General features: G+C 38.2%; 1 protein-coding gene across 1 annotated transcript in view; it reads right to left on the reverse strand.

The window, feature by feature from the left end:
* LOC103595256 (neuropilin-1-like) overlaps nt 1–20,452 on the reverse strand; it is a gene marked incomplete at its 3' end in the record, with an annotated part of 106,044 nt that overhangs the window by 17,215 nt on the left and 68,377 nt on the right. Inside the window, exons 5-6 of the mRNA XM_008578613.1 lie at nt 14,889–15,044; nt 12,811–12,977 (exon numbers count right to left, since the gene is read on the reverse strand). Coding sequence (XP_008576835.1) covers nt 12,811–12,977; nt 14,889–15,044 — 323 coding nt within the window. The remainder of the gene's footprint in view (nt 1–12,810; nt 12,978–14,888; nt 15,045–20,452) is intronic.

Raw genomic sequence — 20,452 nt, forward strand, 5'->3', positions numbered from 1 at the left:
AAAGCTGTTGTTCTATGCTACTTATAAAGCTTCATCTGCACTATTGGGGTGATTCCTAAATGACTCAAGATAAACACACACTTGTACTCAAACAGGGTCTGTCTATTCCAGCACACGGAAATGACTTATTGATTTTAGTTTTGCACTAAATCATGCCTTTAATTATTCCCCCTCCCCCTAGAAGCTTGTTTTCAAAAACAAACACAAGGATAAATGTCTGAAAAACTAAAGACTTGCAGATGAGGGCAATGGTCTAAATCAGTCAATTGGCCTATAAACTTTGACAAAATCCTTTTACCCTGATTTTCTGTGTATTTCTCAGTGATCTAGGTGGGCATTTTGTGGTAAGGAGAGTTTCATGTGTTAACGGAGAATCTGGAAGTGCAGGAGTCCAAGGAAACTTCTCTACTAGGCATTAGAATCTTGCAAGAAATTGGTGGGATTACTGAGATTAAAGTCGGCCACTGCCCTAAGGTTATCAGGAATGCTGCCCTGGAGATAAGAGAGAAGAGAAAGAGCAGACTGGCTAGGACAGCCGGTTGTCAGAAATTGTGTGTAAACAGTTGGTCTCTGAAGGGATGCCAGTCATTCCTGGGAACAGACAAAACGAACCCCACGATTTAATATCTGGTCAACTGCGATTTCCCTACTGGAAAGCTTATCACTCAGCGAGGAAGTGTGTACTGATTCTTTCTCGAAGATCACTTTTAAAGGGGATGGGGAACGCCTTGAAAAAATGGATTTTCAAACAATTACTGTCTAAGAGAATCATTTGTACTCATAATTCACAACTGATGTCCTACAGTTTTGAGCTGAGCAAAGGCCAGCTTTGGTAGGAGAAAGGCAGTCAAGCTGGAAACTCCAAGGATGGAGGTGGAAAATGACAACAAGGAATGGAGAAACGTGACACCATGATCTGCAAGTTCTCCTTGAAGAGAGACAAGGCAGGGAGCATCGTTCTGTACTCCAAAGGCATGTGCTCCCTCTGCCTTCCAAATGTAGTCAGTGGATAGAGCTGCCAATTCTTTTCATGTTTCAGGAAAAAAAAAAAAATCTATCTATCCTAATTTCATACATTTCAGCTTGGGTCACACAACGGGAAAAAAGCATCTGCGCGACAACTTTCAAACCACTGGAGCAAAAGCACAGATGTTCCACTACACACATGGCATTATTCCTCTCCTAGCACTGCCTGAAGTCCTTAGCATAGTGGAAGCTGGGACTCTCATGTATCCACTGTAACCGTTCTTAACATATGGTTGGATACATCTATTTCAACCACATTCTTGGAGGTGACAAGAGGTGAAATGTTTTCTTGGTGAACTTGGCTATACTGTTTTATGGCTGTGGTGGTGGTGGTGGTGGGCAGGGGGCTTCTTGATGGAAAGAAATCAAGCTCAGGAACATATTTGGAAATGCTGACAAAGATGTTCCTTTCATATAACCTTCCAGGTTTTCAGAGCAGTAAGAATTCTATCACACTGCCATTATGCCTTTAGAAGCAAAGTTAAGGATTAAAGCACATCACATTGCATGGTTTTAATAAAACTTCCAATATTTAAAAAGAAATAGAATGAACTGGTTCTTAATCTGTTTGAATTACTTTTGATAAAAAGCTTTTAATTGAGATGGATTTTATATGGCCACATGAATATTCTAAATCCAGACACTCTAAAGAAAGGTTCTGGAAAATAGCAAAGGTCTTCCACCAAGGAAACTGGATTATTGTATTACAGAAGTTGATAATCGGAAAGCTGAATTTCAGCTTATACAGATTGAACCCCAAATCACCTCTTCCTGCCTCATTTTTCTTATTGTCCTATTCCCTAGAAGACACAGAGAATATTCAGACAGAGGTCATGTAAGATGCTTTCCATGTTTGTCTCAATTAATGAGATTCATTTATTTGCTAGTGGTTGGTTTTTGAGGAAATATTGCTCTAAATGAACTAATGTATTAACTGATTTTTTCTTTACATGGTGAATAATTGTTAATTAAATGAATTCTTGCCATCTTAGTACTGAAGGTTTCCAAATATAATATTTTTATAAATGCATGCAATATTTGGAAATTTACATTGACTGATTTTTTGTTTACATGGTGAATAATTGTTAATTAAATGAATTCTTGCCATCTTGGTACTGAAGGTTTCCAAATATAATATTTTTATAAATGCATGCAATATTTGGAAATTTACATTAAAACTAAAGAAATAATATAATGTATGAACTGTAAAATGCTGTCGATTGAGAGTAGTAGTGACTTTTTAAAAAACTGCTTAAATAACTAGGCCTAATTCTACATATGACAGCTTCATTTTTTTAAGATTGGGAACTTTAAAATAGTTATTTTTTCTTTTCCCCATAAGCTCTGTGTGTCTCCTAAAAAAAAAAAAAAAAAAAAAAATTCTTCAGTATTTCACAGTTTGTACGATTTTCATTATCAAGAGTATTTCCCACTGGAAATTTGATATTTCATTTCCAGATTCTCAAATTCATGCTCAGTCAAATTTCCTGCACCTATTAGCCTGTGGTCTACCTGGGTTTCCATATTTCTCTCTCTTCTGAGATGGGATCTACCTGCATCGGCTTGAGCCCTAAGGAAACACATGAAGCCTTAGCAGTGTAGGCTTCACTTTAACTGCTGCTGCTTTTTTTGCCCTTCAATTTTCCAGGTTAGTGTTAAGGCCTGTAAAGTGCTCAGAATTGAACATGGTATTTGTCTTCTTAAGGAAAGAAAAAGGACTGATATTGTTAGGACTTCAAGGTGTGAATCGTCTGTAACTGTGCGAAAGCCCATGCCTCACAGATATTTCCTTCAAAGATTGAAAAGTCATTAAAAATGAATTCCTTAAGCTCCGTCTTACCTTCCCTGGTGGGCTGTACTACCCTGTAAGCGAGCACAAAAGAACCAAGGAAAACAGGCCCCACTGGTGAAGCCAACCTAAACAATTATTTGATCTAAGAAAAAGAATCTTCCGAATTAAAAAGAAATTGCTATGTGCTGCCTCACATGATTATCAACAGTATTGAAAATAAATTCTAGCTATGCTCCATGTATTTATATTTTCATCTTAGGCAAGCTCAAGGCACTAGCTGATAGAGTAAATTTATTTTTAATAGAATCACAGAATCTTAAATGCTTGAACGGACCCAAGAACCTGTCTGGTCCAATCACCCATCCCCTGAAGAATTCTGTCTATAGCCGTCTCAGGCTTGCTAAAAGAATAAAGGAGCTTGCTTGCTTATCTCTCTCTCTCTCTCTCTCTCTCTCTCTCTCTCTCTCTGCTAAATCCATAAAATGTAGTTGGAAGTTTAAAGCATTAGAATCATAAAAGACATAAAACTTTGGTAGAATTAAAACATTATTCTCCTGAAGTGAAGGAAGGCAATTAAAAGAATGCTGTAAATGTATTTTTAACCCCTTGAGAGCTGATAAAATGCACAAGTCACTTGCACAAGTGAATATGTGATTATTCCCAGTCATAACATGTGCAATTAGTCTGAAATGCTTACTCTGTTCAATAGTTGGAAATATAAAAGCATAATGCATTTTATTACTATGGGGATTTATAGAGCATTTTTCAATTTAATCTACTTTCTTCTCTTTATTTCAGCCTAGAACTGAATGAGATTAGATGGCTGAGGAAGGAAGGGAAATGGGTGGAGAAAGGAAATAAGCACACATGTGCACACGCACATGCTCTTGAGAGTGTCTGTCTGTTTCAGGTCCGCATCCAAAATTGCTATTCTGATGTGGATCAAAGTTGCCATTTTGAAGTGGAGCTTTCAAATGGTGTGTTAAATGAGAACTGTATGAGGGCACAAAATCCTCCTCCACACCAGGGCTTTGGAATTTCCAGGGTGTACCTTTCCTCCTCACTTTTGGAGAAAGTTGATGTAGATATAATACAAAAGTTTCAAACTGTGGGTTCTGCCAATTCTGACAAACACCCATTTTTTTGCTCTGGGGCTTTCAAATTACAATATGAAAGTTATTTAAAGCTTAGGAGTTGGTGTGTTACATTACATGCTGCATAAACGTAGCTATTGCTTCTAAATGTGAACATTAATGCACTCTGTAAAAAGTACAATTATTACCACCGGGACAGAAATCAACAAGCCCCACCAAAGGAATTTCTTAAAACTGCTGTCATAAAATCTGGGCATGTTATGGATTTCATTAACATTTTACTCCCCGAGGATTCCCAATTGTATAATAACAGAAGTTCTTTAAATTTTAAATACCACAGACAGGAACAGCCTCTCACCCAAAACAGATGTGAAACCATCAACCTTGGCTTCTTATTGGCCCACAAATATGAAACTGGTCGGTAATTGATAGCTTTTAATGTGTTGTTTAGGTTACAGAAATGGAAACTTAATATTATTTTTCCCACGGAAAGATAAGTTAATAAGCAATAGACAGGCTTTTCAACCACAGTTCCTTACTCTTGATTATATTTGGAGTAAAAAAAACAACAAATCTTTGATTTACATACTGCATCAAAACTAAAATAATTTTGTTATTCATCTGTTACTCAGTTTATGTATTTGTTATTTGTACAAATAAATGTGCATTCCTTTTTTAAAAAATTAAAATTAAAATAAAGTAGGTAGGCAAAGGTCAGTAGCACACAACATTCACAGGTGGAAGAGCTAATTTCGGGCTTATTTTGCCTAAATGTTGTCAATGATAACTTGCAATTTGACCCTCACTCTTCCTTTTCTTAATCCCACCCTTATCTGTGCATTTTAAGACCCAATCATGAAGTTGCTTAAAATAACATCTATATTTATTTAGCTAAAAAACAGGTCACTTTTAAAAGCTAAAAATAGTGACAGTTAAGATAAATAAGCGGGAAGGTTTATGATGCTGTTTTCCTGCAGAAGGTAAACAAACACATCTGTATTTTTGGGAAACAAAACGACTACAGTTCTGTTCAAGTAATATCTACAAGTGGTTGAAAAGTGACAAAACCCAGCCAAGCAACGAGTTATGTTTTCTTTCAAAAGACCAATCAGTCTGATTATTTAAAAAGTGATTTGATTAGGATTTTGAGCATCTTCTACACCAGAGGTCTTTAATGTGGGGTGATTTTTCCCTCAATAGAACATTTAGCAATGTTTGGAGATGGTTTTGATTGTCACATCGGGTGTGTGTGCCTGTGTACCACTGGCTACTAGTGCGTGGAGCCCAGCAATGCTGCTCGACGTCCTACAATGCACAGGACAGCTCGTACAACAAACAATCCTCCAATCCAAATACCATTATTGTCCAGACCAAGGAACTCTGCTCTAGACATAGTCCCATCAGTTATGTTAAAGCTTCTGCAGTGATTGCTCAGTTTAACAGACGTCATTGACCAATAAATATCTAAGTAGGGACAGACTGGGATTTAAACACGTTTGCTCAGTTTTCAGGATGCTACTCTCAAAAGGGACCCAAATCCATTTCCACATCTTGTTACAATTGAGTGGGAGCAAAGATGCTAAGATTCTAGTCCATGTTCTGTCATTAACTTGCTATGTGGTGCGCTACTCTCAAAAAGGACCCAAATCCATTTCCACATCTTGTTACCACTGAGTGGGAGCAAAGATGCTAAGATTCTAGTCCATGTTCTGTCATTAACTTGCTATGTGGTGTTGTAAATAACTTAACTTCTGAACCTATGCAACATAAAGGATTTAGACAAAATAATGTTTATATCCCCTTTTCGTCTTATATCCCCTTTCATCTTAAACTTGAAATATCCTCGAAAGAAAAAAACTTCTCTAGACCATATGAATGTTGGTTCCAAATAGATACCAGCATAAAACAATAAGAAGCCAAAAGTGTAAGTAAAATGGAAAGTACATGCTATTCAGGTAATTTATTTTTAAGTGTAATTCTATCTGAAGAGTTGTGATTCTTTCAATATTGTCTTTCCAGTGATGCTTCATCATAAAAACCTAAGAGGTTTCTTCAAATGTCATACACTTTAGGGTGTGTTGACATGAAATACTAATTAGTAAAATCATTCGACTGATTTTTAGACTGAATTAAGTAGTCAACTTGACCAAAATGGATAAAATCATCTTGGTAATTTCTATATAACAGAACAATCACAGTTAAAAACATCCAAATAATTACCTGTCACATGTGCATCTGTTTTCCGCAAATCATATCCTTCTCTAAACAACAAAAAAGTCTAAATTTAATCCATCCTTATATATTTCTTTCAAGTGACTTCCTGTAACGCGAAAAGCCAAGGTTCCACAGATAACATTAGGGAACGTTCCTCAGGAGACAGTAGCTCCTGGAGCACAGGCTTTCTGGGTGGAAACCTAGTGATAGGAACCAGACCTATGAAACATTTGGGGTAGATGTAAAGCATTTATTTAATGAAGGAAGTAGAAGTCAGGACAGAATCAGGACAAGATAACCAAAGGCTCACTTTTGAGAATTTTTTAAAGCAAATTGTCTCTCTTCCAGATGAATGTTTTTGCTAAAACAGCATGTTAATATTAGTTGCAATAAACACACACACACACAGAGCACACCTGGGGAATACACATTGAATTGAACACCTGTATTTTCCCTAAATTTGCCGACACTGTATTTTACATGCATCGTTCCACATTTGGGTAACCCAGTGAGCTGTTTTTGTCAGTTCTCTAGTTACAGATTTAAAAGGTATCATTTTATTGTAATTTCGGGAATTTACTAATGATCTGAATGAGTTAATACACCCCCTAAAGTGTCTGGTTTAGAAGCATAGAGTATTTACAGTTAGGATAACCTGGCTCTTTGCATGTTCTGGATTAGTCAGTTTGGCAGATGGAACCGATTTTGAATCCAGCATTACAAATTATAAACCTCCCAGAAACTGGCAATTTTACAAAAAAAGAAAAAACTATTTTGTAGAAGATATCTGTTCTGCAGTCAACATGTTAATACCAGAGAATGAAAGATTTGCTTAGAAAGTTTAGAAGGAAAGAAAATTATATATAAAATTTGTTAAAATAAATGACATTCTAAAGCTTTAAGATAAATTACTTCAATTTTGGGAGACTGACTTTAAAGATAAAAACAAGGGTTTCAAATAACAAATTCTTCTATTTGAATAGCAAGCACTCACTTCTACCACCTAAAATTTGATAAAAAATGTATAATACCATTTTTCAAAGAAAGTATTTCCAAGGATTCATGAGTTATTTCATTCCATTTGGCACTGAAAGTCCATCTGGCCCCTTCTTAGCTCTTGAAATCAGGTCCATGCCTTTCAATTATCTTTTGTCTCCATTCTGCAAGTTGTAACAGACAATTCAATTTTGAATCACGACAGAGCCACTTTGGAAGTTGCTGGTAGAAAAAACCCACAACTCTGGATGGGATGTTGGAAGACTATACGGATAGTAAACCTTGAAGAACTCCTGGACTGAAGGAAGGAGCTTGGGCCTGAGGGTCCAGAACCTGACTATTTGGGTGAGAGTCTTCTCTGTGACCCATGAGGCCTAAGACCTCGCCAGGCTTTGTCATGTTTCTCTGAGTAGCTGGCGTGACAGCATCTCTTCAGTGTACCGCAATTCCAAGAGTGTGAGGTGAAGTCACAGCTAGAATGGCCAAAGAGCTATGCACACATTAGCCACACCCCGGGTCTGCGTCAGATCCAACCACAAGCAGTGATTCACCCTCTGCCTGCTGTCTGGACTACTTCTTCAGTACTCCCCAAGTCGGTGGAAGGAAGTCCACTTCAATTGTGTAAGAGCAAGATTTCCCACAAGTTAAACCTTTCCCCGAAATCAGAGCTTCAGTGAACCGTTTAACCTCTCTCTGGCGCTCAATTTTCTCACATGAAGATGAGGATAACAATCTCTGTTTTACTTTCCTCACCTTCTAAAGTCTAAAATAGGATATGCATGAAAAGGTGCCTTTATAAAGAAAGGCACGTACTGAAACGTAAGGTTTTGTTGTCAGAACACGTTTCGCAATTAATTTTAAAATTCATCAAGCCATCTAAAGCCCACTTGGATTTGACTAGTTTCATACATTGAACTTGTAAGGAGGCCTTATTTATTTATTTATTTTTTGACACTACCCTCATGGGGGAGTGGACATGATTGTGTGTGCGTGTGTGTGTGTGTGTGTGTGTGTGTGTGTGCTGTTGCGGGTGTGTTTTAATTCAGTTCCGCCCATCTCATTAGCGCACACACTAAGGGCTTTTGTTAGTGGTGTCTGCTTTCAAAGTCCTTCAGGGAGATAATGTGGAAGACTTTAATATTATCCCAGGATTACAAATAATGCAAAAGGAAAACATGGAAACGAGCTTCTTCCAAGGATTAGTTCTAGCTCCTCTCTTCTGGAGCTTTCCTTGTCCTCACACTTCAGAATGAACATCTGTACCAGAAGATGAAGCCACTTTCGCTTCAGAGGCTTGCTGATGTATTCTAACAGCTACAGACGGTCTTTCTGGAAGTTTCCTTCTGCCATGTGATTAATCCATAATAGGGTTGATTTACCAAACCAAACAGGATGTGGTTTAGAAGCCAACTGCTTTCTGCTCTTTGGGAATAAGTAAAGGCATAAATAATCTAGCATCAAATTTTTCTCCACAAAAGACAGGGCCCCCAAATTTGGAGAAGAATAGGGTTGCAGTCTGAGCTAGTCTGTCAAGTAATTGTACTTTTAAAGTCACTGGACAGTGTGGTAATCGATTAGTCCCTGGTGCGATTTTTATTTCTTTGGATCAACAAAGTTCATATCCCACCCAGGCATTATAACTCTTTTTTTTTTTTTTTTGTCTCCTGGCATTTTAATCAGGAAAAAGTCACAGTTGTTTGGAGAAAAGCACTCCCAAGAGCTTTAATTAAAGCTGGAAGGATAAATCTGTTTACAGCGTGGTGAACACTATCATTAATAAAACACTGAAATAATTAACGAATTAAATTTTGCTTTGTGTGTGAATGGCTACATTTAGGATCTATGAGAACATGTCTCCTGAACAGACACAATATGCTGTGGACTTAGTTCAGAGAGATGAAAAGAAAAAAACTGAGAATGCATTTCTCTGAGATTCATAGTATCATAGACTGCTAGAGCTTAAATAGAGTGAAGGCTACATTATCTTTATTTTATAGGAAAAGAAACTCAGTTTCAATGAGCTTAATGGCTTGGGCTCTAATGATGTGCTTGAAAAGTAAGAATTTTTATTGTACCATGGATAAACTGAGTCTTTACTTTGAATCCTTGATTATTTAGCCAGAAACAAAGGAAGAAGAAAGATTAAATTAACAATAAGATAGGCCGCTCTAGGACACAGAATACAGAATGGAATACTCTGAAAAAAAATGGGCAAATTTCACAGTGTGATTAACTCTGTCATTGACAATTTAGAGTTGTTAATGGCGCAGGATATGAAGTGGCCTTTTTGATCAGGATATGGCCGTGTGCAGACCTTCAATGTGGGACTTCCCCTCATACAACTTCTCAAACAGCTCCTTGACTTGTTTTTAAGCTTTCTGGCAGACAACAGATCTCACAGGAAGCAACAATGTGGACATTCATATGGATGGTTAATGATGCATTGTTTTTTTTTTTTTTTATGTCAGTCAGTCATTTCCTAGAGAAAACAATGGGAACCAAAAGACTGTTCCTGTCTTGAAGGAAAGTAGGCTTCCAATATCACCTTATTAAATTAACACATGCAAGTATTTGTCCTCGTTGTTGCTACAGCAACTTGTTTTGTGGGGGCACATTCCATGCAAAATGTGAAAAAGCAGAAAAAGAAAACAAATGTCATCTGCATACTTATGTACATATAAATAAAAATGTACGCGTGCTAATGTTCCTTTGATGGGAGGTAGATGCCTCTTGCCCTGGTCTAAATGATGCTGTACTTGTTGTTTAATTTATAAAACATCTACCCAATGAAAACAACAAGCCAACCACTTCCGAGGAGTTTCACAAAAGCTGGAAACACATAGAATTATTCATAATTACGTGATCGGTGGATGATAACAGCTCCCACTATGTACACAGACATCACGAGCATGCAAATTAGCCCATTGAGCTCTGAAGGGAAAAAAGATAATTTTACTTCAAGGTGAACCTGAAGCATTTGTGACATTTTCCTTTCAGAGGAATCAAGGACAAGGTCCCTGCACCCAACTTATCTCTGTGTGAGCCTTCTCAGCATGAGGAAAAGTCTGAAGGGAGGTGACCGATGTTTCATAAGATGTACTTAAACTTATATGTGTGGTAATGAACGACAAAGATACTGCACACTGTAGTGCACAGAGCAGGGGCTGGGGTCCAGCAGCCCTTGTTTGCAAACTCAGTCACTAACTGTGACCTTGAGCATTTACTAATCTCTCCAAATCTCAGTGTTCTCATTTTCAAAATGAGGATAATTGTACCTCCTTCCCAGGATGGCGGTGAGGATTAGATAAAAAGTATGTCAAGGACTTAACACAGGTCAGGCCACATAGTAAGCACTCAGTAAATGATAAGTAGCCTATGCACAGCACAGTTGTCATTCATGCTGTTCACCAAATATTTCTAGAAAGCTCTTCTCTCTCCAGCATGTGTGGACTTGCACCTTCCTGCTGCCCTTTGGAAGGTAAGTGTGGCAGTGTGATGTGCTTTGGCAATGGAATGCGGGTGGAAGTGCTCTGCCAAGGAACTTCAAGAGCCAGCATGGTGTGCCAGGCTCTCTGTTGCCCTCTGCCTTGGTGACAGGCAATATTTCACAGGCTGGCTGCTGCCTTAGTCTGGGTCCTGGTGGAAGACCCAGGTCCTGAGTCTGGTGGAGCAGCAGTGCAACTGGACCAGTGATGGAGGATACCATGAGCAAGAAATGAATCTTGTTGATTTGGGGGTTGGGGTTACCCAACTTCTCCTGACCATACTTTCTCACTGACAGAAAGAACTGGATAATTTGAGATTTTTTTTTTTCTTCTGGGACAATCTCAAAGTGTGCCTGACTCTGAAGAATGATACCAACACTGACAAATGCTTTGTGAGAACCCATTTAAGTTTCTATGTTTCTACTGACATAGAATTGCCTTGCACAGAAGAATTGCTATGGTTGCAATTTCAGGACTCTTGCAAGACCCGGGTCCCTACATTACTGAGCGCTCTCCCCATCACCAAGAATAGGACTACATTATCATGCAAACATGCTTTATAAGCTTTCCTCTGGAGGCACGTCTGTCAATCATCCTGACTGCTTGTTGGTTTGGGGATGTGGAAAAACAAGTTACCAAGAGCTATTTTGACACAGGCAAATTCATTTCATTTCTGACTTAATCTAGAGGTGGATTCAGCAATCCCAAGGTAAAAGTCTCATCTTTTCTCACCCTCTACACATTTCTCAGTGTTATCATTTAGAGGTTAGCATGAGTTCAGTCTCCTGTAATAGGCCATTTCACTTTAAGTGTATGTTAAACTAATATTGACCTTTCCAAAGTAAAACAAAATCTGGTATTTGTGCTCAAAAGACTGAAACAGCAATAAATGTGGAAAGTAGAGGATTAATCATCTTGGCTTTTTTCTTGCTTAGAAACTCTCTCTGGGAATTAGTCATTTTTATATATCTAGCAATGGATATAAGACAGGCTCTGCCTACTCTCCAGAAAAGGAAGCCTGGATCCTTTAGCAAATAACCTTTTGTATAATTTGCCCACAGTTTAACCCCAGACCCAGATATGGATGTTTCATTTGACAGTGAGTGAAAAACTCATGAACATGAACATCAGGCTTTGGGTGGGAATATCCAGATGTCAAGGTTGGGTAAGTTTAGGCACTGGGGCTGGTGCTGGGGATGAGAAATGGGCAGATCAGAGCAAAGTGAGGAAAGCAGAAGCAACATCACTAATGAGGACCCAAATACAGTTAGCCCTCTGTATCTGCAGATTGAATATTCGGAAAAAGTTGTGCCTGTACCGAACATGTACAGACTTTTTTTCCTTGTCATTATTCCCTAAACAATACAGTATAACAACTATTAACATATCATTTACATGGTGTTAGGTATTATAAGTAATCTAGGGATGATTTAAAGTATACGGGAGGATGCGCATAGGTTATAAGCAAATACTACCTGTTTTATATCAGGGACTTGAGTGTCCTCAGATTTTGGTGTCCACGGGAGGTCCTAGAACCAATCCCCCACAAATACCGAGGAATGACTATATGTACCTTTCATACATACATATACATATTGAATACACAGTCAACAGAGACCAGTACTCTCAATTAAACCCCTTCTTGGGTGTGTGTTATATGGGCTTATATGGACAGATACACCCAACCCCTCCCATCTCTTCTTCTACACACAGAAAACCGTACCCTTGGAAACAATTATTTCATTCATGTCTACAAATAGAATTCATATATTTCATCAGGAAAATCAAAATATGTTGAAGTAAGAAGCATACCAATAGAAAATGTGTCATTGTTGGGAAACCAGATCTTTTAGTTGTTATCGAAGTGAGACACCTGTACACAAATTCCATGAAGAATAATACATGAGGGGTCTTCAAAAATTTCATGAAAAGGGTTGCATTATCTTTTAATTCTGTTTTCCTACAAACTTTTTGAAGTACCCTCATATAAGAATCGAGAAGACAAATGGTTTTTCAGGGCTGTCAGCCAGACCTGCTCTTCTCTGACTGTGTAGTGATGAGACCGTTCTGCAGTGACCACACTTGGTGTCTGTAATCCTTCTCATGTGAGGGCATTTGTCATGGCACTGCTTTTTTCCAACACCCTTTCGAGATGGCCAAAGTCTTCTTTAACACGAGATATGCCAGGTCTTACACCACGTACCTGTATCCACTCTCTGTAGGAATCTTCTCCAGGAGTCCACCCATTCTCAGGGTAGTTCAGGCGAGAGCGCTCTGCAGACCAGTTGGTGCTATACTGGGAAGAAGCTGTGATCTGGTCAGAATGAATCTCTCCTGATTCCATGCCCAGAGGTTCCATACATTTGAAATCTGAAGGGAAACATATGGCCCAAAGTCATCAAAATATACGAGACCTAAGATGCATTTTATTTTTAATCTGTCAGACTACAGAGTTCATGTGCTCAAAGACTTACAAAAGACAGCAGCAAGTGACTTATTGGAACATAGCACCGATATTTGCATTTTCATGGCAATATTTTAAGACTATGAAGATAATCACAGTGATTAATGATTTTCCCTAGTGAACCTAGGTTGACAACAATACTATGTGAAATTTATTACGAAATGATGAAAAATTCTGATTTATTTTCAAAATTGAATATGTGTGTGTTGGGGTTTGTGTATGTGTGTGTTGGGGTTTGTGTATGTGTGTGTGTGTGTGTGTGTGTGTGTGTGTGTGTGGTCTGTCTGTCACATGGATGCACGTCAAAAGTTGTATTTAAATAAAATTATTGTATTGAATTATTTCCTCTATCTAATAAAACTGAAGATGGCTTTATGTTTATTTACAGTTCATTTTCAGTGGACAGTAGATTGTAAGTAACTCTCTGTCTCTCAGATCCCTTGCAGGTAGCACCTAGGCCACTCATTCTCCCTGTCTCCTTTAGTTCTCATGTCTTCTGCCCCTGGCCTGCTCATGGTCATTAACATAATTAGCTTACTTTATTAACATAATTAGCTTACTTTATTAGCTTACTTTATTTACAAAAGTATCCATCAGGTGTAAACTGCAGTATCATATGGCCCTAAGGAGCACCACAGTTTTACAGCTTAAAATAATAATGCTTACAAAAATCACCATGAATTAACAAAACTTATATACCATTAGGCCTAACACACTCAGTTTGCTATTGGAAGATGAACAATCAATTTTAGAAAAATGTGAATCCAAAATACAAAAGGGAAAAAAAGCTTTAGAGATTAAATGGAAGACTCCCAACCATCCAGAAAATCTCTACTAGCCAAAATTGTACATTTTCTGACTTTTCTATCATAACAGATAAGGTTTATGGCATAAAAAGCTTTCTTTCACTGGTTTCACACTTTTAAGCTTAGGTTTGTTATTTGTAACATAAAAAATATTTACAGGCACAGAAATACATAAATAATTTAATCAAATAAATGAAGCACAAATCCAATTTTGAAATTTCATTGGCCTTTTCATTTGCACGGGGCATCTGGTGGAGGAGATACTAGCCTATCTGTAGGATGGGTCTCCAAACACCCCTCGTCCTCTCTCTGATGCTTTACAATCTGGCAGCCAGAACTGATGAAACACACAAACAATTTATTCTTGTTCTTTCAGTTTTTTCTCCAGCCATTAAAAGAGTTGGCGACCACATAAACTTTAAGAAAAGTTTGAGTTAGTTTAGTATTTTTGTAATATACAAATAATTTTACTTTTTTTCTTTGATGGAAAAGTAGAATAGAAATTAAAATGTGCTTCTTTTACATAAACACCTGCTTTCATTCATGTAAGAAAGAAAACATAATGGAAGATGGAAGACCCCAGGGTCTTCCACAACCGAACCACCCCTCGCCATCCGTTCTGTTTGACACCTCTGTCAATGAACTACTGCAGATTTGTTCTTATCACCTGGCATTAATGCCCGTCCTTTTACCATTCTCAGCCTATTACACATTCGAGGGTTCCAGGTAAGTGTCTGGTCATATTTCACTGTTTCAAGGCAGTGTTTTGCCATTTCTCACTTCCTCCCATAATTTCGGAGGCTCACAGCAGGCTTCTCAGCCACAATTTTATGAAGAAAGCATACCAAATAGTTCTTCCTATTGGTATTCATCAAAAACATTTAAAAGAGAAAAACAAACACTTGACACCCTAATTCAGAAAACATTTCTTTGGTGTTTCATGTGCCGCAGGTGTGTAAGAAGGAATAACAGCGAGTATTTACCCCAGGGCTTTGCAAGATGAACACTGACCTTCTGAGACGCTGCTCTGTAAGACACTGTAGTTTGCTGAGAAGCCTTCTTTTGCTATGGCACTGTCAGTATAAAAAACCATGGACAGAATGCCCGATGAGGAACGGATTCGACCTGGTGTTTTCTGTCCACAGTAACGCCCAATGTGAGGGCCAACTGGAAAGAGAAAAATACAGAGAATGTCAAAATGTCTTTTCCTCTATAGTAGATGCAAGAATAACCATTTACAGACATGGGCCCCAGCAGAACCCAGAAGCATTTTCCACCCCAAAGCAAATCTTCCCTAGTTAATTGGTTTGCAGTGAACATGTTGGATTGGGTTTGCGGAGAAGATTTTAAAGTATGCTCAGAAGGGCAGTAACAGGCATAACCACATTCCCCAATGAGCAGGATTGTTTTCAGGAACAGAATCGAAATGCTTACTTCAATTGCAAAGAAGGAGATTTGGGCTGTCAAGTGGTACCTTGGCATTCATCACTGGGACCAAACTGCACACACAGCCCAGAGCCAAAGGACTCCAGTGAGACTGTGGTCAGCGAGTTCTCTTGGAGATGCCTGCCCTCACTTCTGCTGCCCTAGGAGGAGATCCCGGGGAAGGTGGATGCTTGGGAGCCACAGAAGTAGCAGGGGTCTGATCCAGGAGTGGGTAATCCTGTCTTCCTTCCTCATTCCATCATTTAGCCCTGGATTCTTATGGTGATAAATATCTATGCAGACTTGGACAAAGGACAATGGATCATGTCCTACTCAGGGCTTTATCTAAAGACTAATTAATAATAGTAACAATTTTTTAAAAATTAGTGACTATAGATGTCACTAATTTATATGTAATGGTAAGTTATAATCAAAATGAAACAGAAATGCATCTTTCTGACTTCTGTCCCAGTTTTTTCTTTCCCAGTTCTGAGCGGTGGCTGCACTGCACCTGTGTCCAGTGGCTAAGAGATGGCCCTAAGCAGCTTTTGACTGTGCATACCAAGAAAAGAGTGTACCCAAGGCAGCAAATGATTGGGAACACTGACTAATTTGTGTTAAAGTCAAATTGCTATTTGTTGAAGCACTGTAGACAACCTTGGCTATCAGAGTGATTGTATGTTGCTTTATGAACAGTTCAGAAGCCCCCTGGACTTGGAGAATCCTTCCATTTCCCTGTCCAGATCATCAGCAAGACGGAAAAAAAGTCCTTTTTTCTTTACTTTTTTTCATTGCACATATGGTAAAGACAGGCCAGATGGTTTGGGCTTAGAAGGACAATCTGGTGTGGACTGTTTTCGCCTCCAAGAAATCCATGGATCTGTGCATTTCAACTAAGAATGATTGCTTTGTTTAAGGAAGCACAGTAGGTGGACAATTCCCCGGAGAGACGGGCCTTCCATAGGGCTGTGGTAGTCCCAGGCTTGTGTGTGCAGCTTGCACGCAGAAGGCAGTGGATAAGAGCTAGGAGATGCTTCAAGTGATTTCAAAAGCAAAGCCCACAAGAATTGATCTCCCTGGGGCCGCAAGTACCAGCTGAGTTTCTAGTAGGCAGGTAATCTGAGCACCCTGCTTTTTAGCAAGTACAGACATTTGGCTAACAGGTTTTCAGCTCCAATCTTCTTACAAAAAAATACATACATATATACACTAAAGCAAAGTGGTTCATATATTTGAGTTAGTGCAAAACGGGTTACTTTGAATACCTGATAACTTCTCGATGTGTTCAAAGCAATTGATTTGATTGAATTCAGAATTTTCTCTCTGCTGCAATCCCTCACTCTCCAAGAACCAAACATATTGTGTGCATAGACTGTTTATCATAAAAACAAACAAACAAACAAACAAACAAAAAACCAAGGAGAATAACCCAGTGAGGGGAATTGATACAGATTATCTATGGGGCATCACATTGCCATGGACGATACCTTTGCATTATGAGAAGAGAATTTTGTTATACTAGGCTTCTTGGCTGGCAGAAGAAAGCATCTCAGGAGATGAAATTCTTACTGTTTTTTGTTTCTCTTCAGCTTTAATCCTGGCTTATTTTCTACAAGTGCTGGTTCTTTGCCAGATTTTCTTCATTCTGGATGTGGCCCTACCACCAATTCAACATTTTTTCCTTCTCTGTAGAGCTCAAAGTTGCCCACACATGTGCATGAAAATACCATTGCTGAGCAAGAAACTAAGGTCTTTCCTTTCCTCAAAAAGAATGTCATTTCTGGTCTGCAATTTTAAAGGGGAGGTGTAGAGTCCATTCATACTCCCTAACGTTTCCCCCTCATTTAAATTCCATCAGTGTGGTTTCATAATCTTTTTCTTTAGTGTTTGGGCAAACTTTTACAATCTTAAGCTTTGGGGTCATCCTCTGATCGCCACAGCTCCTGACCTTCCCAAGAACATAAGCACACAAGGGAAGCTGTGCTCCCCCTAGAAGCTCTGGCCATAGACCCTCCCCCTCCACTATCACCCAATTCCTGGGGAGGGTGGAAGGGGGAGTCTCTTTGAAAGAGAAAACAGAAGAGAACTTGTTTAATGCAGACTCATAATTTAGAGAGTCTCCATGACTCACTGGTTTATAATGTTTGAGACACGCTGGGTAAATCTGCCTTCTGTCCTTTAGAACATTGCCCCCGGACAGCAGCGTGCAACTCTCTTTAGGAGCCCTCAAGATAGGAGAGTGAAAGGCTTTTTCGACTATAATACAAAGAAGTATTGAATTTTCCTGAACAACAGCAAGACCTTAGTCTTGCAAGCTAATGCAATATTGATCCGAGCGAAAGCAGATGTAGTACTCTTCTCTGTCTCTTGTGTGTGCTCATTTATGTATTTACATGAACACAGCAATTGGATTTCCTTTTTCTGTTATTGTGAACCCAAAGGCCAAGGAGATGAATGAAAACTGTCACAAAAACAGAAGTATAATTCAAAAATGGAATTATGGAAGAATTTAAGCAAGGAACACGTGCCAAGCTACCACTTAGGGGAAAGTAGGACTGTAATAATTGGAGCTTGTCAAGAGTGAAGGTAAATATAGTATTTGTACTGTTTAGAAGATATACTTGCAACAAGGAATGTTGATACCACATTCTTTGTATGTTCCCATGAATCTTTCCAATAATTAGCATTCCACCTCATAATCAGACAATTTGTCTTTCTGCCACCTTTCTATGTGGAAAAAAAAGGCAATAATCTACTATAAAGAGGTATTTTTTAAATGAGGTATTTTGAATAATAAACAAAACTGGATTGTTTCAAAGGTTCAAGACAGACCATCTATACTTTTTTTTTGAAATTGACAAATTGTTTGTTAGAGACTATCTGAAGTACCAAAAATAAACTTTACACCTTTTCCCCCAAAAAACAAATTGGCACATTTACATCTATCCCTGTGGTTTTAGGAGGTTAATTTAAATGTAAAAGTAAATAAAAAACCAACAGAACTCAACCTAGCTTTTATCAAACTTATTGCTGAAATCGTCTATAATTTTTGGAATGTAGTTAACAACCGCAGCTCAGGTCAGCTGAGGCAGAGGGCTGGCTCCATTCACACAGAAGTGGTGGGAGCTGAGTCTACACATGTGTCTCCATCATTCAGCACAAGCAAGTGCAATATCGACCAGGGCAGCGGTGCCTGGCTCTCTGCCTCAAACCATATGTAAACCTCCACGAATTCCTTCAGAGTTGCTACTCACGAATCCATAGAGCTTCAAAGAGAGTGATAGATGGAGATGTGTGATTCACAACGTACGTGCCTCGAATTCTGAGTTTTGGAGTAAACTGCTTTTCTTCAAAGTCAATTTGAATCAATGAGTAGCTTTCAATTACTTAGTCATTTAATTCAATGTTTATGATAAAATGTAACATAAAATCACTTGATGGTTAAAAGCCTTCAGCGCCTTCTGGTTGTTGTTTTTGGAAAGGATATCAAAGACTAAAAGCAATTTTGCTGGCAGAGGAAACTGTATGTGTTGAACTACTATGACAAAAGTGTTTCTAGTGCCACTGACAAAAAACAACAACAACAACAAAAAAACCCAGGAGGATACAATCTCTCATTTTGCTTGGAAAAGTGGGAACTGATACACTGGCATAGGCTGGATGAGGCCAGGTAAATGTGAACAAATACGTAAATAAATGCATTGGTAAAGGGCCACGAAAAATGATTACATTGCATAATGTTGAATATACTAACTATCCTGATTTGAGCATCACATATTGCACACAAGTATTGATATTCAACACTATTCCTCACAGATATGTATAAGCAACTATGTTTCAATAAAATAAATAAATAAATAAAATATACCTAAAACCAAATAATAATAATAATAATAATAAAAGAAGGAAGAAAAAGAAATTATGGTTAGCTATACAAAATGGTGAAATATTTATATATACGCACGCACCAAAAACCAAATATATAAATGCATTCTTCATATTCCACAACCAATTTTCTCTGGGAATAAGTCAGATGCACCATAGTTTAAAACATAAGTGAACTGTGGGGCTGATCACTCTTATTGTTAATTGTTCCTTGCTTCAACTCAGTGATTTTCTAGAGCCAGAAAATTACTATTTTGAAAAACCCTTGACACTAATAACAATGTGCTCTTTCTGAAAGTATTCTAAATAAGTTGGTTGATTGGACCTCCTCTTCAGATGTCAATTCAAATAAAAGTTATAGGAAAGAAAGCTGCAAATTTAGGTTGTGAATAAATAATAACCCCATTATTAAATGTTCCAACTACTCTTACCATGTTATTATAATATTGTTTTCCTAATTATCAGAGTGAATACTTGAAAATCAATCAGCACTCTGTTTGGGCAAATCTCATTACTTAATGAAGGACTTTTGATAAGATCATCATAACCCTATTTATACGGTAAAAGAGCAAAGAAGATACTAATGTTAACTCACCCATTTACTGCAATGACAATATAAGGTTTCTGAACACCCAGTTTTTTCTCTAATGCTGTTTACTATTGGGGAACACAGCTAAATTGAATTACACTAGTAATTTTGATGTTATTTCAAAGACTCAGGCAATCTCCTTCACATTATACTTGATCTTCATTTACAATTTACTTAAATGTTCTTTTCTCCAACTTGAGAAAAATATCTGCTTCTATTTCGTAGATGGTTATGCATCTCTAATGCATACCCACTGAGAATTTCCAAGCCACCTTTTCTGATCTATGTAGCATGTGTTCTCTAGAGAAATCTTAATATCACACCAGACTAAACACAAGATAAGCAATGCAGCTGCAACACATTATTAGATATTATCTCCCTCTGTTCAGAATTTGGGTGTGTATTTTTGCTATTCACCTTCTAATTCGCAAGGACTGAATGGAAAACTTCCACTGGGATGTCCACATGGCTACTTCCCCCACCTCCTGCAAATCTTTGCTCAAATGTCACTTAATAATGACCACCCTATTTGAAATCAAACCACACCTCCCCCTCCCCTAACTTCTCATCCCTTTACCCTGCTCTACTTTTTTCTTTCCTTCCTTCCTTCCTTCCTTCCTTCCTTCCTTCCTTCCTTCCTTCCTTCCTTCCTTCCTTCCTTCCTTCCTTCCTTCCT

The sequence above is a fragment of the Galeopterus variegatus genome, unplaced genomic scaffold (genome assembly GCF_000696425.1).
Source record: "Galeopterus variegatus unplaced genomic scaffold, G_variegatus-3.0.2 Scaffold1726, whole genome shotgun sequence".
Taxonomy (NCBI): Eukaryota; Metazoa; Chordata; class Mammalia; order Dermoptera; family Cynocephalidae; genus Galeopterus; species Galeopterus variegatus.